Source organism: Rattus rattus, chromosome 10, assembly GCF_011064425.1.
Source record: "Rattus rattus isolate New Zealand chromosome 10, Rrattus_CSIRO_v1, whole genome shotgun sequence".
NCBI classification, from domain to species: Eukaryota; Metazoa; Chordata; class Mammalia; order Rodentia; family Muridae; genus Rattus; species Rattus rattus.
This window is the reverse complement of record NC_046163.1, coordinates 81,640,039-81,663,270: the sequence shown is the minus strand read 5'-3', so window position 1 is coordinate 81,663,270 and position 23,232 is coordinate 81,640,039. Positions and strand designations below refer to the sequence as shown.

General features: G+C 38.1%; 1 protein-coding gene across 2 annotated transcripts in view; it reads left to right on the top strand.

Annotated features, from left to right (window-relative positions):
- The window catches only part of LOC116911684 (contactin-associated protein like 5-4), a 465,842-nt gene that overhangs the window by 323,213 nt on the left and 119,397 nt on the right, over positions 1–23,232 (top strand). For both annotated transcript variants that reach the window (XM_032915638.1, XM_032915639.1), the window contains exon 4: positions 7,395–7,542. In XM_032915638.1, the coding sequence (XP_032771529.1) occupies positions 7,395–7,542 (148 nt within the window). The remainder of the gene's footprint in view (positions 1–7,394; positions 7,543–23,232) is intronic.

Genomic DNA, 23,232 nt, shown 5'->3' with positions numbered 1-23,232 from the left:
ACATATTTTTTGTCAAAAGTTAGCATTGTTTTGAAAAGGGACAAATCATCTGCCTTTCATCTTATTATTTTTAAATTTTGTATAGATAAACTTGTTAGTATTTTATTTTCTGTCCTTGCACCTTCAAAAAAAAAAGTCTATTCCCAGTTTATGACTTTAGTTATCAGATAGTTGTCTCACAGGTAACCTAAAAGGAATGTTTTACTTCATTGCAATTTCATTCCAAGCCTACTTACTTATATTCTAGTGCAATAATTAGCCTGTGACACATGAAAGTTTACTGAGACCTGTTTGTAGCTTTTAGAAGGTTGGAAATTACTTGTACAAATTTAATAATTTTATAAATCATTGTCAGAAGTTATGAAGGTTTGTCTATATGGAACTTTATCTTAAGGGTACATATTATGCTAATTTGCAGAAAATATTACCAAAAGGATGGGATAAATTCCAGGAATCATTAGATTATGTAATAGCAACAGGAAAGGCATATCAGTAGCAAAAACCAATATTAAGATGAAGTCTCTTAAGACCTTGCCTCAGAGCTCACCCATTTTAGGCCATGCAAAATGCTAGGTCATCTCTGGATAAGTCACTTTCATGCATTTAGCCTTTCTGAGATGACTTCTGAAACCCTAGATCAAATAGTTTGGAAGACTAGCCCTCGTTACCAGGGCTTTCATAAACTTACCTTTCATAAACTTCATACATAGATATGAACTTCATTTCACAGGGAAGAAACTTTCTCTTTAGTGGAGTATGAAAAGAAGAATTTGTCATGTAGGCATTTCAGTCTTCCCATGTTTACTGCCCATAGCATACATAGTGGTATTACAGTTTTAGTGTAGATATGGAACCAAATATGGTACATGCTTGTCAACAGTCAATTTATTATCTCTTATCCTCCACACAGATAGAACTGTAAAACCACAACAGCAGTGGGAAGCTTTGGTGGGGACTATCTGCATTCAATTTGGCTTTAGCCTTCATGAGTAACTAGTTGTTTGAATCATGCAAGTTAAATGATAATAAAATCATGCATCTATTTTGGCCCTTGGTTAATGTTTGAATGAAAAATATCCCAACATAAGCTTCTTTGTTTGAACACTGGATTCTCATCTGGTTTGCGAAAGTTATGGAACCTCTAGGAGCTAGTCTCAATGAAGGAAGTATGCTACTGACTGAAAACAGATTTGAAGACTTTGTAGTCTTATCCTACTTCCTGTTTATTCTCCTGATTCAATATGATCAGGAGATCTCTGTTCCTGTAGTCATGCCTTCCCCAACATAATAGATGCTATCACTTCCAACTCTCCATGGAGAGAGAAATAAACTTTCTCCCTTAATTTCCTTTCATATTTTGTCATTATAGTGAGTAAAGCAACTAATACTTTTGACATATATGATTGCTTTACATTCTAGAAAACATTCATGCACACATTCTCACTTGTGATCATAAGGAAGCTGCTCCACTGATAGTACAGCTGACAAGGTTCTTATTATTCTCAGAAGATTTTGGAGATACCTATTAAAGCAAGTTCCTTCCAAATGAAAGGTGTTGGTTATTAATGTAGATGTAGGCAGGGGCAAGGTGATTCGAGGCAATTTCTACTTCAAAGTTACTTTTTATACCCCTTTTCTCTCATTTACAACTCAGAAAGTTCAAAATTATTGGTAAAATGAAGTAAAAATATTAGGAGTTACAATTGTTTATCAAACTAGATCAATGATAAGGATAATGACTTTTAGCATTTTTTAGTTTTTGTAAGTGCGTGTTTGTGTATGTGTGTGTGTGTATATGAGGACAGTATATATGTATATATTTGTATAATGTGTGTGGAGGTACATCCGCCACAAAATGCATGTTGAGTGAGAACTTTCAGTAGGCAGTTGTCTCCTGATACATTTGCAAGATCTAGGGATTAAACTGAGTCTTGAAGGCTCAGCATATGGCTCTAGCCACTGAACCATCTTGTCATTTCTTCAGTTCATCTTTTGAAACAGAATTTAGAGCCTGCCAATCAAACTTAGTCAGGCTCCTGAACAATGATCTTCATGGATCCTTTTGTCATCTCCTTAGTGCTGTGACTAGACATTTGTAATTCTGGGCTTTTTTTAAATAGGCTATAGAAATTATCCTCAGATTCTCATGCTTTTAAGATGATCACTCTTCTGAACCCATGTTGAGGCATCTCACAGCCGCTAGAACTAATTACCCTGAGAAGCAGACTTAGGGGAAGTAACTAGATGACAATATGGAGTCCTACACATGCACAGAAGGCTTCTTGCTTTTGATGTTGCTTTTATTGTTATCTAGGTCTTAGTATTTCTCTTCTAAATCTACCTTTAGTAGATAAAGGACTTAATTAAAAATTACCCATAATCCTTAGAAGGTAGGATGTACTTTTGATAAGTTTATAATATCTTGTCACTGGAAATCTTAATGCATATATGTTAAGTGAAGATGGAGTTATAGCTGGTATATCTGAGACATTGTATATGATAAGATTTACATGTAAAATAATTAATACAGGTAAATTACCAACAAAGTGGACATTATTCAAACTTCCCTTTAGATTTTATTTGCTGAAATGGCTGGGAGAATAATGGTCAGCGAAAGTCACACAACTGAAGAAGAGGAGTAAGCTGTTCAGGTAAACTTTTATTGTGTAAAAACATGAGGGATGGGTAGTACTGAGAAAACATCAAATTCCCTGGAGGATTTTTACTGAGAGAAACACTGGAATCAGCACCTGTGTCATTTGTAGTATAGTTACCCTACTTAATAGTTAGAGGTAGGGTGCTTTCCAATGGTAAAGGATGTGCATGTCTCTATTAGTCTTCTCATATGCTTCAGCATAGTTTTCATTAAAACACCCCATCTATGATCAGAATCAGAATACCCTAGCTGTCTACATATCCTCCATAATTTTACATTTGACAAATCAACTGTACATTATAAATGAATTCAACACACCATACCTAGCTCAGCAAAATATACAAGTAGTTTTTCTATGTAGTTGGCAGCAGTGTCAGCTCACTTATACTGTTCAGCATACCAGGAGCAAACTGTACATCACCCCTGTATTAATAGATGCTACTAAATCAGTATCATTTTTATATCATCTCTGAGTTGAATCGTATTGATGGATAGTAGTATCCGTCAAGGCAAGTAAGATAAATTGTTTCCTGAAAACATTTGTTTGTTCCCAATGGTAGATGCTGAAACCAGACAAAAGAGGCAGAATGCCATGGAGAGGGTTTCATGTGATGAAACTTTTCTTGGAGAGATTCAACTCACATCTAATAACAGATAGGGAAGAAAGTGATTAGTACTAAGTTCAAAGCACAAAGGGATTTATTTCTCCAGGAGTGACAAAGATCGGGAAATAAGAAACGCAAAAGATAGAGAATGAGGGTAAGAGGACAAAAAAAGGGGAGAGATATTTGTAACAGAGGACAAAGGACTGCCTCTAGATAGAGAGGAGACAAATGTGGTCTATAGTAAAATAGCAGTTTATAAAGGCAAAAGGGACACCATTTTTTAGTATAAGGTGTTGAATTCTACCTGAGAATGGTAATTAGGTGAGCCAATACGGTTTTTTGATTTATGAATGTCAATACTTTCATAGCTGGACTTTGGTAAGCAGCCCAGGCAGAAAATGGCATAAGGAAATAGACATTGAGGGCTAGCTTTAGAAATGCAATTTAAAGCTTTTTAACAAGTAAGAGAGAACAGAATATAAAGGAAAGTTCTTTCAGGGATCCTAAGACAGAACAAAATATGGATACCAACTGTAAGGGTCCATGATTTGCCAAAGAATGATATCCCAGACCCAGGTAGTATGCAATAGCAAACATCATTTTATTCTGCAGAAGTCCAGCATCTGGAGTCTACCATCTACCAAAATGAAAGTGCCAAAGTAAGATTGTATGCTCAAATTAGAGCACATTAGGGAATTCGAGGGAGGTGTAGCTTACCTTTTTCTTCATCTGTTGGCTCTATCTCTAGGGAAATTCTAGAACCATTGCTGGGGTGGGGAAGGGGGCAATGAAAAGTATATCTGGGGATGTCTGGAAACTTCTATACCCATTGCCCTTGCCTCTGACTAGGTAGCAGGGCAGTTATTGAAGGGAGGGCAGTTTCTGACTGACTGCCTGATGTCTGTTTTTTTTTTTGTTTGTTTGTTTGTTTTTTGTTTTTTTTTGTTTTGTTTTGTTTTTTGTCTGGTTGTTTGTTTTGTTTTTCAGTAATTGACTTGCCTAGACTTTTCCAGTCCTTGGAAACAGAGATTTATCACTGGTCTCCTGAACTGCCAATTTGAAGTCTGTCATAGAATTAGTCTGTCTCATCAATAAAGCCCATTTTGGAGAACCAGTGAAAGTTTTGTGAGCTACTTTTGGGAATGTGGGTGAAAGATTATTTACAGGACCAGAAGTGATTCAAAGATACCTCCATCATCAAGGCCTACTCCAGCATGGGTGATAGCTCACAAAGCTGGGAAAACTGGAACACACTGTACAGTCTATAGACAGCATAACAAGTTGGACAGTGTCCTTGCTACATTCATTAGTTTGTCTAAACCTCTTTGAGGCATTTTGCCTGGTTTCTGTTTCTTCTAGGTGGTTGTTTGAAGCTCAGCTCTGCTCTTCTCAGTGATTCTCAGCACTTATTGTTTACTCTGGCAGGGAGTAGCCTAGTGCATCTTGTCATTTTCAGGAACTTGTGAAAGCTGTTTTGAGTAGTTTTTCTGGCTTAAGGAGCTTCAAGCAGGCAAAAATGCTTTTATTCCCCAACCCCAAAGTGCTACACAACAAAGGTCATAGTATGGATCAGTGATCTGCTTTCACTAACCACAGAGCTACAACTAAGTATCTCCACAGCAATCAAATCAGGATTGGCCTTTCAGACACAACCAGTGACAGGACTGTGAAATATTTGTTACTTTGCTCTGTACTGAAAATGATGAAACGGGCATTCATCACTAACCAAAAGAAAAGGAAAAGACCAGAACTCAGAGGAGAATCCATTATTTCGATTTCCCCTTTCTCTCCTAAAATGGAATGTTTTATGATCCTTGTCAGTCATCAATAGCAGGCTAATTCCTTGCATATAATTTCTTCATTTCCTTTATCTGAGAGAAAAATCAAAACCCAGTTTATCATGTACACCAGAAGAACAGTAAGAAACTTGGAAGCAGGAGAGGATTTATTAATTTTAGCTTTAACTCTATGTTTACATGTTAACATGTTTACACGTTACCCTGTGCCTTATTAAATTATCTTATCAGAAGAGAAAATGGGCCTTTAGGTTTAGCTCAGAGCTTCCAGTAATTACTTCCCTTTAGTTTGATCTGTTAGAGTGATAGGCCTTTCAATGACATTTATACAATATTTTTGATTTTAGAATGCTTTGCACTGGGCTTCAAGAAATCCATGTCTCTATTTTAGAATGCATAATATTCTTACACAATATTACTTTCACAAGTCCTTTAGACACTTTTCTCTGTCTGTCTGTCCTTGTCCTTGACTCCTCTGTCTATCTCTCTGTGCCTCTGTCCCTGTATATTGCTCTTTGCCTTTGTCTCTGTCTCTCTCTTTTTATCTGATTGTCTCTGTCTATTTTCCTCTCCATGTCTCAAAATCCTTCTTCTTGGTGTCCACTTTGACCATTAGAGTAAAATAAGTTCTGTAATGTTTTCTGTCACTGCACATGACTATTTTTCATATAAACATCAATCACAAATAATAGAAACATGAACTGTACATATAGTTCGACTGTGGTGGTTTCTTCCTGTAAAATCTAATGATTACACATTTAGACAGTAGAAACTGCACAACCAAGCATTAGTCTTGGAATAGGACAGTCTTGGAATTGAACTTCAGGCTAATTTCTAACTATTGGGTAAGTAGATGATTTGACAATGTATTTTCTTGTTTTTTTCCCTTCCTGCAGTAATATTTTTTCTGCTCACATCCCTATCACTGAACCCAATGAATCCTGACCTCCTCCTCACAGGTCTCTCCCTGATCTTTTATTCCCTTCTCCTCTGAAATGATGGAGGTCCCTTTTGCTACTCCCCTACCCTGGCACATCATGTCTCTGCAAGTGAAGTCATAACCTCTACCACTGAGGTGAGACAAGGCAACCCAGTTAAGAAAATGATATCCATAAACAGGCAAAAGCATTAGGGATAGCCCTGGACTCCAGTTGTTGGTGGATCCATATAAACACTGGATTTAACATATTTTACATATGTACGGGGGGCTTAGGTGAAGCCCATGTAAGCTCTTTGGTTGGTCCTTTAGTCTGTAAGAGCCTCCAAGGATCTAGGATGTAGGATCTAGGTTAGTTTATCCTTTTGTTCTTCCGTGAAGTTTCTATCCTCATTGGGCCCTTAATCCTTCTCTGAATTCTTCCTTAAGAATCTAAAGTTCTGTCCAATGTTTGGTTGTGGACCTTTGTATATGCTTCATTTGGCTGCTGATTGGAACATCTCAGAGGATATTTATTTTAGGCTCCTGTCTGCAAGTATAACAAAATATCATTAACAGTGTCAGTGCTTGCCCTTTGGATAGACCTCAGCTTAGGCAAGTTATTGATTGGCCATTCCTTCTGTTTTTGCTCCATCTTTTCTGGACATGAAAATTTGGGAGTGGAAAATTTTGTGAGTATGTTGGTGCCCTTATTCCTCTACTGAGGATTCTCTGTGGCTATACAAGGGGACCAGGTCAGGTTCCATATTAACATTGATAGGCGTATCATCTAAAGTCACCCTGAAAGACACCCCCAAGCCTGCCCCATCCTGGTTCTCTGGCAGGTCCTAGAGATGCTCTATCAACCTTCCTTCTGGCCCTCTCTCCTATATCATCATGCCACAGTTGATCCTGAACCCCACCCTCATTCCTCTTCCCATTTAAAAACAATTAAATGGTGAAGATGTTATCATATGCTTAGTGCAATAACTGGCTTCAGAGAAATTTGACAATTATTTCAGTAAAACTCCCTTTCTTCAAATATCTTATTTTTCACAGTGAGTATAGACGTATAGTAAACAAAAAGTGTATCATGTTATTAACTTTTAAATATTCACATGTCATCTGTTGCAGCTTCTTTTATTCATACAATTTAACTAGGCATAATGGTAGGATCATGGTAGGTAGAAGAGGATCCTGAAGACTAGTATTTTCTACTTATGAAAAACTATAAGACCTAGGGCAGTATTGTCACAATGTTAGTATAATATCAGAGAAACGAGAGTCTTTGTTTTGTTTTCTCTTGCTTTGTTCTGCTGTTATTGTTGACATTTACAAAAAAGCATGAATGGAGAAGTATACATGCTTCTGTTGACATTGTTTTAAACCTTAGAACACACTGATTTTTTTTCTCTCTTCAGACATTTGTCGGAAACACAAATGCTGATGGTGTGGTTTACCACAAGCTGCTGCATTCCGTGAGAGCCCGATTTGTTCGCTTTGTGCCCCTGGAGTGGAATCCAAATGGAAAGATTGGCATGAGAGTGGAGGTCTATGGATGCTCCTACAGTAAGTAGGAGAATGTACCAACTCACACAGCACAAGATGTCTATGGAATAGCAGATTGTTATACAATTACTTGTTGTTAATAAATTAATTTCTGTTTATTAAGGAAGTTAACTTTATTTCTGTGGTTCTGTGAATCTTAATTTCTGACACACAATACTGATAAAAATTGATAGAAATTTATAACTTTCGGATGTACCTTTATGGGTAGACTGTTTGCCTAGTTAGAAGTTTGAGTCTTAGAACCCCTTTATCCTAGTCCTGGCAGTTCATACTTCTAGTCACACCTCACTAAAGTAGGAACTAAAAGTTTAGAAGTTTATGTTCATTCTCAATCACTTACTGAGTTATTTTCAACCATGAGGATGAGTCACTATAGTCATAATTTTGGTTAAAGTGAGTGTGCTTATTATGTATATAGCAAGCTAAAGTGAAAGAATAAATAGGAGGTGGACAGACAGTACTTAAGTACACACACACACACACACACAGAAACATCATGAGATTAGACATGTTAAATGTTTAGCAGAAACTGAATGGAGAAGCCCCATTAATCCTGGAGTTCATAATACAGCATATTCCTACGAACATGGTTTGGTGAATTTCCTAAGGAAACAACAAATGGAAACAAATGGAGATAACAACCACTGTCTGTCATCTATTTTTGGTATTTATTACATTTTATCTAATTTACCTATCATCTATCTGCTTTAAATGATTATGTTTTTGTCCTCCATCATTATTAAACAGGGTATTTCTTACTTATATTTCAATTGTTATTCCCTTTCCCGGTCTCCAGGCCAATATCCCCCTAACCCCTCCCCCTCTCCTTCTATATGGCTGTTCCCCTCCACATCCTCCCCCCATTACTGCCCTCCCCCAAACTATCATGTTCACTGGGGGGTTCAGTCTTGGCAGGACCAAGGGCTTCCCCTTCTACTGGTGCACATATTAGGCTATTCCTCAGCTGTGGTAGGATTATTGATCTGCCTGCAGTCTAACTTTGTGAGTTCTTTGTATATTTTGGATGTAATGCCTCTATCGGTTGTAGGATTGGTAAAGATCTTTTCCCAATCTGTAGGTTGCAATTTTGTCTGAACAACAGTGTCCTTTGCCTTACAGAAGCTTTGCAGTTTTATGAGATCCCGTTTGTCTATCCTTGATCTTAGAGCATAAGCCATTGGTGTTTTGTTCAGGAAATTTTCTCCAGTGCCCATGTGTTCAAGATTCTTCCCCACTTTTTATTCTATTGGTTTGAGTGCATCTGGTTTGATATGGAGATCCTTGATCCACTTGACTTAACCTTTTACAGGGTGATAATAATGGATCAATCTGGATTCTTCTACATTCTGACCTCCAGTTGAACCAGTACCATTTGCTGAAAAAGCTATCTTTTTTGGCTCTTTTGTCAAAATTCAAGTGACCATAGGTGTGTGGGTTCATTTCTTGGACTTTAATCCTATTCCACTGGTCTATTTGTCTGTCTCTGTACCAATATCATACAGTTTTTATCACTATTGCTCTGTAATACTGCTTGAGATCAGGGATAGTGCTTCCCCCAGAAGTCCTTTTATTGTTGAGGATAGTTTTAGCTATCCTGGGTTTTTTGTTTTTCCAGATGAATTTGCAAATTATTCTGTCTAACTCTATGAAGAATTGGGTTGGAATTGTGATGGGGATTGCATTGAATCTGTAGATTGCTTTTGGTAAAATGGCCATATTTACTAAAATTAATCTGCCAATCCATGAGCATGGGAGATCTTTCCATCTTCTGAGATCTTCTTCAATTTCTTTCTTCAGAGGCTTGAAGTTCTTATCACACAAGATACAACGCACTTGCTTGGTTAAAGTCACACTGAAATATTTTATATTATTTCAGACTATTTTGAAGGGTGCCATTTCCCTAATTTCTTTCTCAACTTGTTTCTCTTTTGTGCAAAGGAAAGCTACTGATTTATTTGAGTTAATTTTATACCTACGCACTTTACTGAAAGTGTTCTTCAGGTTTAGTAGTTTTCTGGTGGAACTTTTGGGATCACATAAATATACAATCATATCATCTTCAAAGAGTGATATTTTTACTTCTTCCTTTCCAATCTGTATTCCTTTGATCATCTTTTGTTGTCTTACTGCTCTGGCTACGACTTCGAGAACTATATTGAAAAAGTAGGGAGAGAGTGGGCAGCCTTGTCTAAGGCCTGATGTTAGTGGGACTGCTTCAAGTTTCTCTCCATTTAGTTTAATGTTAGCTACTGGTTTGCCGTATATGGCTTTTACTATGTTTAGGTATGGGCCATGAATTCCTGTTCTTTCCAGGACTTTAAAGGGTGTTGAATTTTGTCAAATGCTTTCTCAGCGTCTAATGAAATGATCATGTGGTTTTGTTCTTTCACTTCGTTTATATAGTGGATTACGTTGATGGTTTTCTGTATATTAAACGAAACCTACATCCCTGGAATGAAGACTACCTGATCATGATGGATGATTATTTTGATGTGCTCTTGGATTTGGTTTGCAAGAATATTTTTTAGTATCTTTGCGTCGATATTCATAAGGGAAATTGGTCTGAAGTTCTCTTTCTTTGCTGGGTCTTTGTGTGGTTTAGGTATAAGAGTAGTTGTGGCTTCATAGAAGGAATTCAGTAGCGCTCCATCTGTTTGAATTTTGTGGAATAGTTTAGATGGTATTGGTATGAGGTCTCCTATGAAGGTCTGATAGAATTCTGCACTGAACCCACCTGGACCTGGGCTCTTTTTAGTTGAGAGACTTTTAATGACTGCTTCTATTTCTTAAGGAGATTTGGGGTTGTTTAAATTGTTTATGTGTTCCTGATTTAACTTCGGTACCTGATATCTGTCTAGGAAATTGTCCATTTCCTTCAGATTTCCATGTTTTGTGAAATAGGCTTTTGTAGTAGGATCTGAAGATTTTTTTGAATTTCCTCTGATTCTGTAGTTATGTCTTCCTTTTCATTTCTGAATTTGTTAATTTGGACACACTCTCTGTGTCCTCTCGTTAGTCTGGCTAAGAGTTTATCTACCTTGTTGACTTTCTCAAAGAACCAACTTTTGGTTCTGTTGATTTTTTCTATGGTCCTTTTTGTTTCTCCTTGGTTGATTTCACCTCTGAGTTTGATGATTTCCTGCCTTCTACTCCTCCTGGGTGTATTTGCTTCTTTTTGTTCTAGAGCTTTTAGGTGTGCTGTCAAGCCGCTGACATATGCTCTTTCCTGTTTCTTTGTGCAGGCACTCAGCGCCATGAGTTTTCCTCTTAGCACAGCTTTCATTGTGTCCCATAAGTTTGGGTATGTTGTACCTTCATTTTCATTAAATTCTAAGAAGTCTTTAATTTCTTTCTTTATTTCTTCCTTGACCAGGTTATCGTTGAGTAGAGCATTGTTCAACTTCCACATATATGTGGGCATCTTCCCTTATTGTTATTAAAGACCAGCTTTAGGCCGTGGTGGTCTGATAGGATGCATGGGATTATTTCTATATTTCTGTATCTGTTGAGGCCTGTTTTATGACCAATTATGTGGTCAATTTTGGAGAAAGTACCATGAGGTGGTGAGAAGAAGGTATATCCTTTTGTTTTAGGATAGAATGTTCTATAAATATCTGTTAAGTCCTTTTGGTTCATGACTTCTCTTAGTCTGTCTATGTCTCTGTTTAATTTCTGTTTCCATGACCTGTCCATTGATGAGAGTGGGGTGTTGAAATCTCTTACTATTATTGTGTGAGATGCAATGTGTGCTTTGAGCTTTAGTAAGGTTTCTTTTATGTATGTAGGTGCCCTTGTATTTGGAGCAGAGATATTCAGGATTGAGAGTTCATCTTGGTGAATTTTTCCTTTGATGAATATGAAGTGACCTTCTTTATCTTTTTTGATGACTTTTTGTTGAAAATCAATTTTATTCGATAGTAGAATGGCTACTCCAGCTTGCTTCTTCACACCATTTGCGTGGACAGTTGTTTTCCAGCCTTTCACTCTGAGGTAGTGTCTGTCTTTTTCTCTGAGGTATCTTTCCTGTAGGCAGCAGAATGCAGGGTCCTCATTGTGTATCCAGTTTGTTAATCTATGTCTCTTTGTTGGAGAGTTGAGAACATTCATGTTGAGAGATATTAAGGTATAGTGATTATTTCTTCCTGTTATATTCATATTTGGATGTGAAATTATATTTGTGTGCTTTTCTTCTCTTTGTTTTTTTGCCAAGATAATTATTTTCTTGCTTTTTCCAGGGTGTAGCTTGCCTCCTTATGTTCGGCTGTACCATTTATTGTCCTTTGTAGTGCTGAATTCGTAGAAAGATATTGTGAAACTTTGGTTTTGTCATGGTATATCTTGGGTTCTCCATCTATGTTAGTTGACAGTTTTGCAGGATACAGTAACCTGGGTTGGCATTTGTGTTCTCTTAGGGTCTGTATGACATCTGTCCAGGATCTTCTGGCTTTCATAGTCTTTTTTGAGATCTGGTGAGATTCTGATAGGTCTGCCTTTATATGTTACTTGGCCTTTTTCTCTTACTGCTTTTAATATTCTTTCTTTGTTTTGTTCATTTAGAGTTTTGACTATTATGGTAGGGATTTCTTTTCTGGTCCAATCTATTTGGAGTTCTGTAGGCTTCTTTTATGTCTATTGGCATCTCTTTCTTTAGGTTAGGGAAGTTTTCTTCTATGATTTTGTTGAAGATATTTACTGGTCCTTTCATTTTGGATTCTTTGCTCTCTTCTACACCTATTATTCTTAGTTTTGATCTTTCATTGTGTCCTGGGTTTCCTGTGTGTTTTGGGCCAGTATTTTTTACAGTATCCATTTTACATTATCTTTGACTGTTGTGTGTATGATTTCTGCAGAATCTTCTGCTCCTGAGTTTCTGTCTTCTATATTTTGCATTCTGTCCATGATACTTGTATCTACGGCTCCTTGTCTCCTCCTTTGGTTCTCTATATCCAGGGTTTCTCCCTTTGTGCTTTCTTTATTGCTTCTATTTCCATTTTCAATTCCTTTGCCTGTTTGATTGCATTTTCTTATAATTCTTTCAGGAAATTTTGCATTTCCTCTCTATAGGCTTCTGCTTGTTTATTTGTGTTTCCTGCATTTCTCTAAGGGAGTTCTTTATGTCTTTCTTGAAGTCCTCCATCATCATAATCAAATGTGATTTTTAATCATGTTCATGCTTTTCTGGTGTGTTTGGATATACAGCGTTTGCTTTGGTGGGAGAATTGGGCTCTGATGTTGTCATGTAGTCTCTATTTCTCTTGCTTCGGTTCCTGTGCTTGCCTCTTGACATCACATTGTCTCTGGTGTTACCTTCTTCAGCTATTTCTGACCATGGTTAGATCATCCTATAGACCTGTGTGTCAGGAGTGCTGTAGACCTGTTTTCCTGTTCCCTTTCTGCTAGTTATGGGACCTGAGTGTTCTGTTTTCAGGCATATAGTCGTTCTTGTCTATTGGTCTTCAGGTGTTTCTGTGTGTGTGTGTCCTGAGTCCACCAGGCAGGTCACTTGGAGCAGAAAAATTTGTCTTACTTCTGGTCCTAGGCCTGGAGTCGCTCCTCAGAGCTGTGTTTCAGCTCTCCATGAGGGCAGTCTAAATGATTATGTTTAATAATTTATAGGCATATTTAACTAAAAATTACCCATATCACCTATCAAGATATTATCTCTATGTAGGCAAACAAATTCTGATATTAGATCCCCAGTTCCCTACATGGATAAAACCAAGGTCACTCAATAGTAATGAACTTTTAATGGATAGTATCAACAAAGTAGCAATAGGTTCATAAGCAGATGAGGCAAGAATGGGTCTGAATAAGTTTTTTCACAACTTCCCTGTGGCCCTGCATTTATATTTGGAAATTACCAACCATGTGGTAGAAACGTTTCCTTGGAAGAAACGATAATAATCAATCTTCTGATACTCGTGTTAGTTTTTTCACTCCCAAATATAAAACCAAGAACTTACAATTTTCAAAAATGCACATGTAAGTGGTTCAGGAGACAAGGTTGAATTGTTGCCAAGAGCACTATTTTCTACACACATTTCCACTCCTGCGTCTCTCACTTCAACCTTCATACTTAATTTTGTATAAGAATCACTTTTTCCATTGTCTTCTACATAAGTCCCTGGAGTGTAACATTGCTAGAAGAATGCCTGCCTGGCATGCACCAAACCCAGCTTCAGTCACCAGTGTTATGTAAACCGATATAAGCCACATACCTGTAATTCTAGCACTTAATCAAGATGTAGATGCAGAATCATCAAATGTTTAAGGTTAATCTGAACTACATAGCCAATTCATAACCAGCATGAGCCAAAGCTCCTGTCTTCAAAGAAAAGCAACACAAAAATAGGTACTCTGGCCACATGTGAATTTCTGATGTTTATTAGTAGTAGTTAGAAAGTACCAGAATTTATGCCCCTTGTCCCAACTTCATTTCTTTTGTGATGATTTTTTGCAGTCAATTCCTTCTTACTTTGCACTTTCATTTTAATAAGTAACTGTAGTTCCTTGGAATTTTCAAGAAGGGACAGTATGATTTCTCAGTGGATAAGGGATCTGGCAATGAAAACCGATGACCTGTAATGGATGAGTTTCTTTGTCTAATGTACTGGAAGTAGAGATTCAACTTGCAAAAGTTGTCCCCTGATGTATATGCACTTTCATATATAATAAATTGGCAAATTTCAGAAATTAGGCTAGTTTATTTGTCCATCCAATGTCAGGAATTTACCTAGCTACCTCTACATGTAACTGGATTATAGGAATGTACCACTGTGTCTGGCTCGTTACAGAGGATCTTAGAATTAAACTCAGGTCCACATACTTGTGTGGCTTGTACTGAACTGATTGGACTATCTTCACAGCCTCTGTGTAAGATTTCTAAAGATATGTGTAGCCATATTCAATACATGGTCTGGGCTTAAAACACCAAAGATCCAACATGACTTTACCATTAATTCCTCCTGTTACCTTAGTTAATCTTCAATCCTCTGTAAATATGAAAATAGTGTGTTTGCTTTGTGGCTGCAAATTCCTTGACATAACATTTGGCATGTGATAACTCCTCAAATAATCTCTGTTCCTCAAATATTTAGGCTACAAGTTCCCCAAACTTTCTTACATTCTATTTAGGTACACATCTGGTTGTTACTTTAGAGAGAGGGGGTTGAGTTTTTACATACCTAGTCCTAAAGGATTTTAATACCTTCCATCAGGCCATCTGGAGACTTTAAGCTATATTAAATATTCTCTGGTGTTTCTATATGAATTTCTTTATGTTTGGGAAGCTAATTAATTTTAAAAGCATAAATTCTGACAAAACCTGATCTGCCAGGCTCCCTAGACTCATTAAGAATTATAACCTTCTATTTATACACCAGTATCCTTCCTTTACACAAGACCTTGTTCCTAGCTGGGTAATTACTGCCAACTGCTATCATTCAAAATTCATCACCTTCAGAGCCAAAGTCATTTTCTCTTTCCCTAAATAAATCCCTTATCATCATCCATGCTTCAGCTGCCTTCTTTGCTATTGTTCTTATTCAGAGTAATTCATCACAAGTTTTAAATTTCAAAGTTAGATGCTAATGCCAGTATAATCTTTTCTTGAGAATGCTCAGAAACCTTCTGCACAGACAGACCATACTTGAAGGTGTGGAGGAGAGAACACCAGTAGGTAAATATGATATGTGGAGGACCCAGATCCCACTTTGTAAATCTGGTACTTAGTATCCAAATCTGGGCAACCTCACCAGATCCTTATAGTTTTTCACTCAGGAGATGAGAAAACAGTCCAGAAGTATTTAATTATTAGACTAAAATAGATGTCTTACTCTGAAAGATGGCTGAAAGAACTGAGGAGATACATATGCATATTTATAGGTAATAGATGAGCTGTGTACAAAAACCCTAAAGACTTCTGTCTTAACCCATGACCTGTTTATGGATTTCTAGCTGATTAAGAATTTAAATGCTCCTCAACTATTGATATATATTAGTCCATGGTCCTTCTGCTGTCTTTGGGCTATGAAAGTGTAAGAGACATTCACTGCCTTGTAGATGTATAGAATGTCAGAAGCTGTAGGAATCTGTCAAAGGAATGCCCATGACTGGGAAAAGAGCACAGTCAGTAGGTAGTGCCCTCCAAGCAAGAGGACTTGAGTTTAATCATTAGCTTCTGTGTTTAGAAACTGATGAGCACATTCAGCTATACTTGTGTCATGGGTGGGGAAATAGAGTAAGGCAGACCCCTGGAGGCTACTACCCAGCCTATCTACAAGCCTACCTGGTGAATTCTAGTCTAGCTAGAGACTTTGTCTCAAAATCACAAAATGCATATGACTGAAGGAACAATATTCCAGTTTATATTCTCTGACCTTCAAGTACACTTTGTACATAGGTCCTATTTCGTGCACACCAACATGTAGTGACACTCACATATGCACAGAAATGCACATAAACACAAACACACACACACACAAACACACACACAGACACACACACACACACACACACACACACACAGAGAGAGAGAGAGAGAGAGAGAGAGAGAGAGAGATAAAGAGAGAGAGAGAGAACCAAACCAAAGCAAATCAAACTTTTTATGACTGTGAAGTTTAAAGGAATCATTTCCATGGAGGTAATACTGGGGAAATGGAGTAATATCCACAGCAGCCAATCCATCCCGATGAATGAGTTACTCATGAATAGGCTGTTTGCAGGACTCTGAAGCTTTGCTTCCATCATGATAATCATGGAATTTAAAAGGTAACCTACCCTCATAATTGGACCTGCCACTCTGTACTCAGTTTCCATGCAGAAGTCCAAGCCTTGCCTTACAGTTTGATGTACCTTCAGTTCCTGTGCAAAGCGTCACTTCAGTGATTTATGTATTGACTCATTTTTCTACACTACTACACACTCAGGCAGAGTCATGAAGAAAACTACAGAATATTTCTAAAATATGAAATTATGGAAATTTTAAAGTTTTCTTGTGTTCCTGTGTGTGTTTGTTATGTATGTATATATGTATGTATGTTTGTATATATGTATATATGTGTGTATATCCATGCATGTGTACATACATTTTATTTTTATTGAAACAGGACTCTGATTAAACCTGGAATTCATTGATTTGACTTGGTGGCTGTACAGCAAGTCCCTAGATCCTGGATCCTTCTGCTTTCGCATCTACAGCTTTAACATTATAGGTTACAAAATGTCACTGGCTTTTTCATTTCTGTGACTCTGAATGTGTTTATCTCTCTGTGTGTTTGTATAATGGGAAATATCTATGTGGTAGGTATGTGTATGAGTAAATGCTCAGTTTGTTTGTGGACACCAGACAAGAACATCCTGTTCTTTCACTCTTTTATTCCCCCGAGAAAGGGGTTTCTTAATTACACTAACTTGGATTCCAATAACCCTTCAAGATCTTCCTACCTCTGGCCTCTACAACACTGAACAGACATGAAGATGTCTACATTCCCTTTATTATTTTTTCATGAAGTGTCTGGAGACTCAGAACACTGATAGTTCCAGGGCAATCATTATACTGAATCTACCATGTCTTCAGGCCCATGGCAATGTTTCCACAGAAAATCATACTTGCTAACATGAAAGAGAGAACTAGAACCTGCTCCAATCTTGAGAATCCTGTTTAAGTGTCAAGTGCTTGGCCTCCGTTGACCTTCTGTATGCTCCATCTGAGAAGTCCACTGTGAATGTTACAAACCAGAGACACAGACAAATCTGTATGATGCCATTTCACACAGCCTGTTTAAATACTGTCAGCCTTAGGCACAATCATCTTTTTCCTTTCAGAACCGTATGAAAAATACTAATGAAATGTCTCTTCAATAAAACCTTTGTCCATGCCTAGCGTTCTGACCACCTCTCATGACTAGCCACATTGTTCTTTTCATTTGAAGTCTTGTCTTCCAATTTGCCCCTCAAAACTCTCTTTTTGTCCCTGTTACTTATTTACTTTTTATCATTTCACTCCCACAAGTCCTTGTTGTATGTGTAGGAAGCACATAGACACATCTGTATATTACATAGGTTTTCATCATTGTGATTCATTTATGTCCACAATGCTATGTGTGATTCCTCAGATATCTTGATGCATCATCTTCATTATATTTTCATCAGAGATGAAAGGGAACAAAATGAATTTAGAAATTTCCAATATGAAACTAAGGAGATTATTTGGTTGGCAATGTGTTTGCAATACTTGGGTAACTCGAATTCCTCTGAGAAAAACTGGTCTAAAATAAGTTTGGTGTGATGGTATTGTTTGTGGGGAAGGAAAGACCATGGAACATGCTAGCCTACTGGCAGAGTAGATGGTTTCTGCAAAAACATTACAGGTTGTTCTTTGGCATCCAAATTTCCTTGTGTACACATACTCATAACCCTATACACATGTGGACACACACACACACACACACACACACACACACAAACAGAGCAAGAGTGAGAGAGAATAAGCCCAATACATACAGTGATTTCAGATATAAACAAAAGATAAACAATTTCTCTAACATGATTTTACTATGATATTTATAATTTGTGAACAATCTAATCGCACTATAATGTTTATTTACATATGTATGTAGAAAATACGTAGAAACTCCTCATTAAACAAACTAGTTTGGACTTGTGAGCCAGATGAGTCCCAGTGTTCAATCCACTGATGATATAAACCAACCATTCTAGTACACACCTGGAATTCCTTCACTCAGGAAGTGGAAACAAAGGATTCAGAAGTTCAATGGTATCCTCAGCTACACAGCAAGTTTGATGCCAACCTGATATATTGGAGACCTCTTTTCAGAAACAAAAAAAGAGAAGTACAGAAAAAAGAAAAACAAAGGGAAGTGGGAAAGGAGGGATTTATGGATGGGTAAATTGAGAGTTGGAAAGGGAGGGAGAGAAGAAGGAAAGAGAGAGAGCTAGGATAAATGGAAAGATAGTTTGGTCAGTAGATTGATCAATGGATGGATGGATGGATGGTTGGATGGATGGATGGATGGATGGATGGATGGATGGATGGATGGATGGATGGATGAAGACCTGGCTATGAAAGCTCCAATGCACATGTACTGGGAATCCACAGCTCTGGCTTTTCTTTCAATGTTTCTTTTTAATTTGTCTTCATCCTTTACCTCTTTCTTCCAATGGCTCTTCAGCAAAAGAATTCCTGAATTTTCTTAGAAGAGCTTTTCTTAAGCTTTGACACTTTAGTTTGTAAATTTTCTTTGTTTTAAGGTTCATCTGAAGTAACTGGTGTTGCTAATAAAGCCTGAAAAAGTCATAGAATGGGTTGGGGATTGGTGAAAATTCAAGCTAACTTTTGTGGTTTGGAATACAAGCCAAAGCCCTTATGTCTTCAGTGAAAAGTGATCATCTGAATATATTTATTTTCATTTAACATATAAGAAACTCTTTATATATATTTGTATTGAAATTGCACTTACTCTGAGTAGCTGAAAAGCCCAAGTTGGAATAATTTTCTCAGTATGTGTCAGTATTTTTTCCTATCACCTTTAACCTTCAGCTTTCTGATTCTGAGACACAAAAGTACTCCTCCCAGTTACTCAGTTGAATTGTCATTGAATCCACTTGGGAATTCAAGTTTGGACTGTTGTATACAGAAAAGCCCCCTTTTAGCTGTTTTGTTGACAGGCTTCCAAACAAGTATCCAGAATCTGCCTCAAGATTTCTCTGCCTTTCCAAGAAAATAGGGTTGACACCTGGGCTAGCAAATACGGGTTCAGTAGAAACACACAGCTTGTTGGAATTCTGGCACTGCTCAGAGAAGGAAGGTGACTGGGCAGGATTTGCATTAACCTAGAAGGCCAGGCTGGGAAGATGTACCACCTACCCTTACTGGGGAATTCTTGGGACCATCATAGATTGGAAATATCTGCCAATGTGTCATCACAGAGACAAACCACACATGACTTTAAATAGATTTTACAATAATGAGATAGTAAAAATTAATTTAGATAAAGAGATAAATACTATTCTCTCCAGTAAGTTCCTAATAGCTGTGTTCCAGGTCACTTACATTGTGAATGAAGTACTGAGTGCTCAGGAGTCATGTACCAGCTAGAATGGTGCACATAAAAAAAGGCAAAGAAACACAAATGATCCTTGAAACTCCCCAATCATTAATATCTCCCACGGGACTCTTAACATATCCACTATGGATTCATGCTGTGAGAAATATTGACCCTCACATTAAAAGAAGCATTGGAGACACAGTGTAAGCAAAGTCAAGCTCTTATTTTATTACTTTGCAATACTTTCTGTCAGCACAAAATGACAGATACAACTTACTGAGTGCAGAGAGCAAGTTTTTTTTTTTTAATTTTTTTTTATTAACTTGAGTATTTCTTATTTACATTTCGAGTGTTATTCCCTTTCCCGGTTTCCGGGCCAACATCTCTCTAACCCCTTCCCCTCCCTTTCTTTATGGGTATTCCCCTCCCCATCCTCCCCCCATTGCGAACACGTTCACTTGGGTTCAGTCTTAGCAGGACCCAGGGCTTACCCTTCCACTGGTGATCTTACTAGGATAGTCATTGCTACCTATGAGGTCAGAGTCCAGGGTCAGTCCATGTATAGTCTTTAGGTAGTGGCTTAGTCCCTGGAAGCTCTGGTTGCTTGACATTGTTGTGAGAGCAAGTTTTAGAAACAAAACACAAGGTCTTTTCTCCCTCTCTCAATTTTTCATTTGCAGAGAAATCAGGAGTCTACGATCATACACATTATCTAGGTCTTCTTTTTCCTCTGTCACTTAAGGACATTTCTCTCAACAATATTGTACATGAGTGTATCTCTGTGTGTTTTACATCCCACTTATTTTAGAGATTATCAGGTTGTAGTCTGCTTGACAAACTTGGATTTTAATATCTCTCTACTTTAAACTTCCACTTTGGATAACCAGGGTCTTCCAGCTTACAGAATTTGTATCGAGCTTTGCTATACAAATTAGGAGTTTTCTGTCCATGTATATCATTACCTGAAATGGCTTGTTTTGAAGAGAAGCCTAGCAATTTTATTTCTTACACATGCCCAGAGTTTCTTCAGTGAGGTTATAGATCTTGTACTTCTGATCTACGTGCCTGCATAGAATACTACTGATCTCTGGGGATGGGGTTAGATCCAGCTGATCCTTACAGATCCAAGATCTGACCCTATATGTTTGTTCTTTGTGATATTTTTCTACTGGCAATACCCTTACCTACAGAAATCGTTCTATTGGAAAGGGTAGAGAACCTCTCTTTCTGGTCTGCACCAGCACAGACAGCTGTTCTATTTCTGCTAGGGGCAGAGTTGTGGCTATGCTTTCTAGCTTAGAGGTTAGAACCAGAAAAGCCTATCAAAGGCATAACTATCTGTCCATGCTGTACATTGGGGATGCAGGCACATATACCAGAAGTGATTAATAGAAGCAAGCCATGCAGATGGGCTGCATTGGTATGAATGCCTTATTAGAAGTTTCAGGCACCCTCACAAATACCAGGCAGATGGGGAATTTCACTTATAATCCCAGCATTTAGGAAGTAGTGACAAAAATCTCAACAACATAATGTCAAACTTGGCTTTTCATCTGTAGTTCTAGGTTCATTGAAAGACTCTGCCTCAATAATTAATATGGTAACAATGAGGAAAAATGGTGTACAGTCACCTCTGACCTTTATATCAACATATTTGCATACATATATGTTACTTCTCCATAACACATACACACACACACACACACACAACATACACTCACATCCAAGAAGCAAATTGAAAAGAAATAAAATGAAAAATATATAAATCAAGAATATCTTAGAGCAATGAGATCATACACATCAGCTAGAAACAAGAGCCCTTGTAGGAACCTAGTAGGCATGAGGAGAGTACCAAGAGAAGGTGTCCCGCGCGACCTCTCGCCAGCAAGAAAACACACGGGGACATACGAATCCTTGCTACAGCTAAACTTTTATTGAATCTTAAGGAGAGCCCCGCGCACCGGAATGGCGCGGCTTATATACACCCTAGCGTGGAGCATCCACACCTGATTGGTTGCTTACCCATGATCTCATTAGGCACGCCCCGGAGTGGGCAAAGACCTGGCACGAAGGCACTCTTGCACATGCGCACACAGTTAACTTCCTGAAAGGAAGTCAGCTGGCGTGGCAGAGGACAGCGCCATCTTGTAATGGCGAAAGCTATCCTGGCCTTCCACGTGGGGCGCAGTGGAAGCCAGCGCCATATTGTGGTGGCGAATGTTATAGCGGCCCTCTACAAGAAGGTATCAAAACTGATATATGGATGACTAGAACTGCATCATATCTCCACAAGTAAATGTTTTAACAGATAATGTACAATACAAAAAAGGGGAAAACAGTCCTTTATAAAGAGCATGTGACAGGACACAATCCTAATGATCCTTTGTCATCAAGCCTCTGACTTTACCATTCTTTCTCGCCAACTTCTATTCTACAAAGTGCTTCCTTCATAAACTGTCTACTTCAAGCACACTCCCTGTTCCCATTCCAAGTCTTTGTTTTAAGGCCTGAAAACATGGAAAACACTATGGGTCCCCTCTAGAATCCAATCCATTCCTATTCCAAATGCACCCTAAAAGCTTTCTAAGTATAAATTCTTTGCTCAGGCTTTTACATGATAAGCCTGTGCTCTGAATGATCTTGGACTTTGTATGTAGGAAGAAATGCAGAAGAATAGAATCCAAGGAAGTCCATATTAACTTTAATGAAAAGAAACCTATACCTCAATATCAGGTTCCTTTAAATGTGTGTGTGCGTGTGTGTATGTGCGCGTGTGTGGGTGAGTGATCTATTTGGGGATATGCACATACTGTGGTGAAAGTGTGGAGTGTCACTCTGCATTTCTGCCTCACACTGGGATGCAGAGTGCTTGGTAAAGGTGAACTTTACTCTAACATAGGTGTCCCTGCCTGGATTTCCCTGGGTGAGAGAGAGTGGTATCTGGAACAAACGCTGTGGTTCTCCTCCTCCTGTGTACCCAGACACTACTGGGGACAAGATGGAGTTGGGAATGGCAGTACACAGTTGTGTGCTAAACCTGGGATGGCCTGAAATAAAGGGAGACTAGAAGAGGGGCCTTCTAGGGTAGACTTAGGTGTACCTCTTTTTGACCATGACTCCTGGCAGTCCTTGAAGGAGACAGTCCTTGCTTGTCCAAACCATTTTATTCATGGGGGATGAAAGTACATACATCTTACTCATGGTAAACCAGGGATTAAATAACTTTTGCCTAAAGATATCCCAGAAAGGGACGCTCATTGGCTAAACTCACCAGGCCTGTCTAGATGATTCATTAGCATGGAGAACTCTAGATTTGTATCCTATATGACTGTTTGTTATGCTCTTCATAGTGGGATGTCGTGGTCACATGTTCCAGAAAAATACTCGGGCTGGGAGCTGATTCCTATGTCTATCATTTTCACTTAGGAGATTTACTTGGGTTTTGTATCTGCTTTAATCTTTCCAGTTCTGCTGTCTGGTAGCATGGTTCCACTTTCCCCACAGTGGTTCTCATGGAACAGCCTAGTTCATTCTGTCTCTTCTACTTTTCTCAGTGATTAAACTCCACTGTCAGGATGCATAGCAACCGTTTTACTTGCTGGTGCATCTTACCTGCTCTACA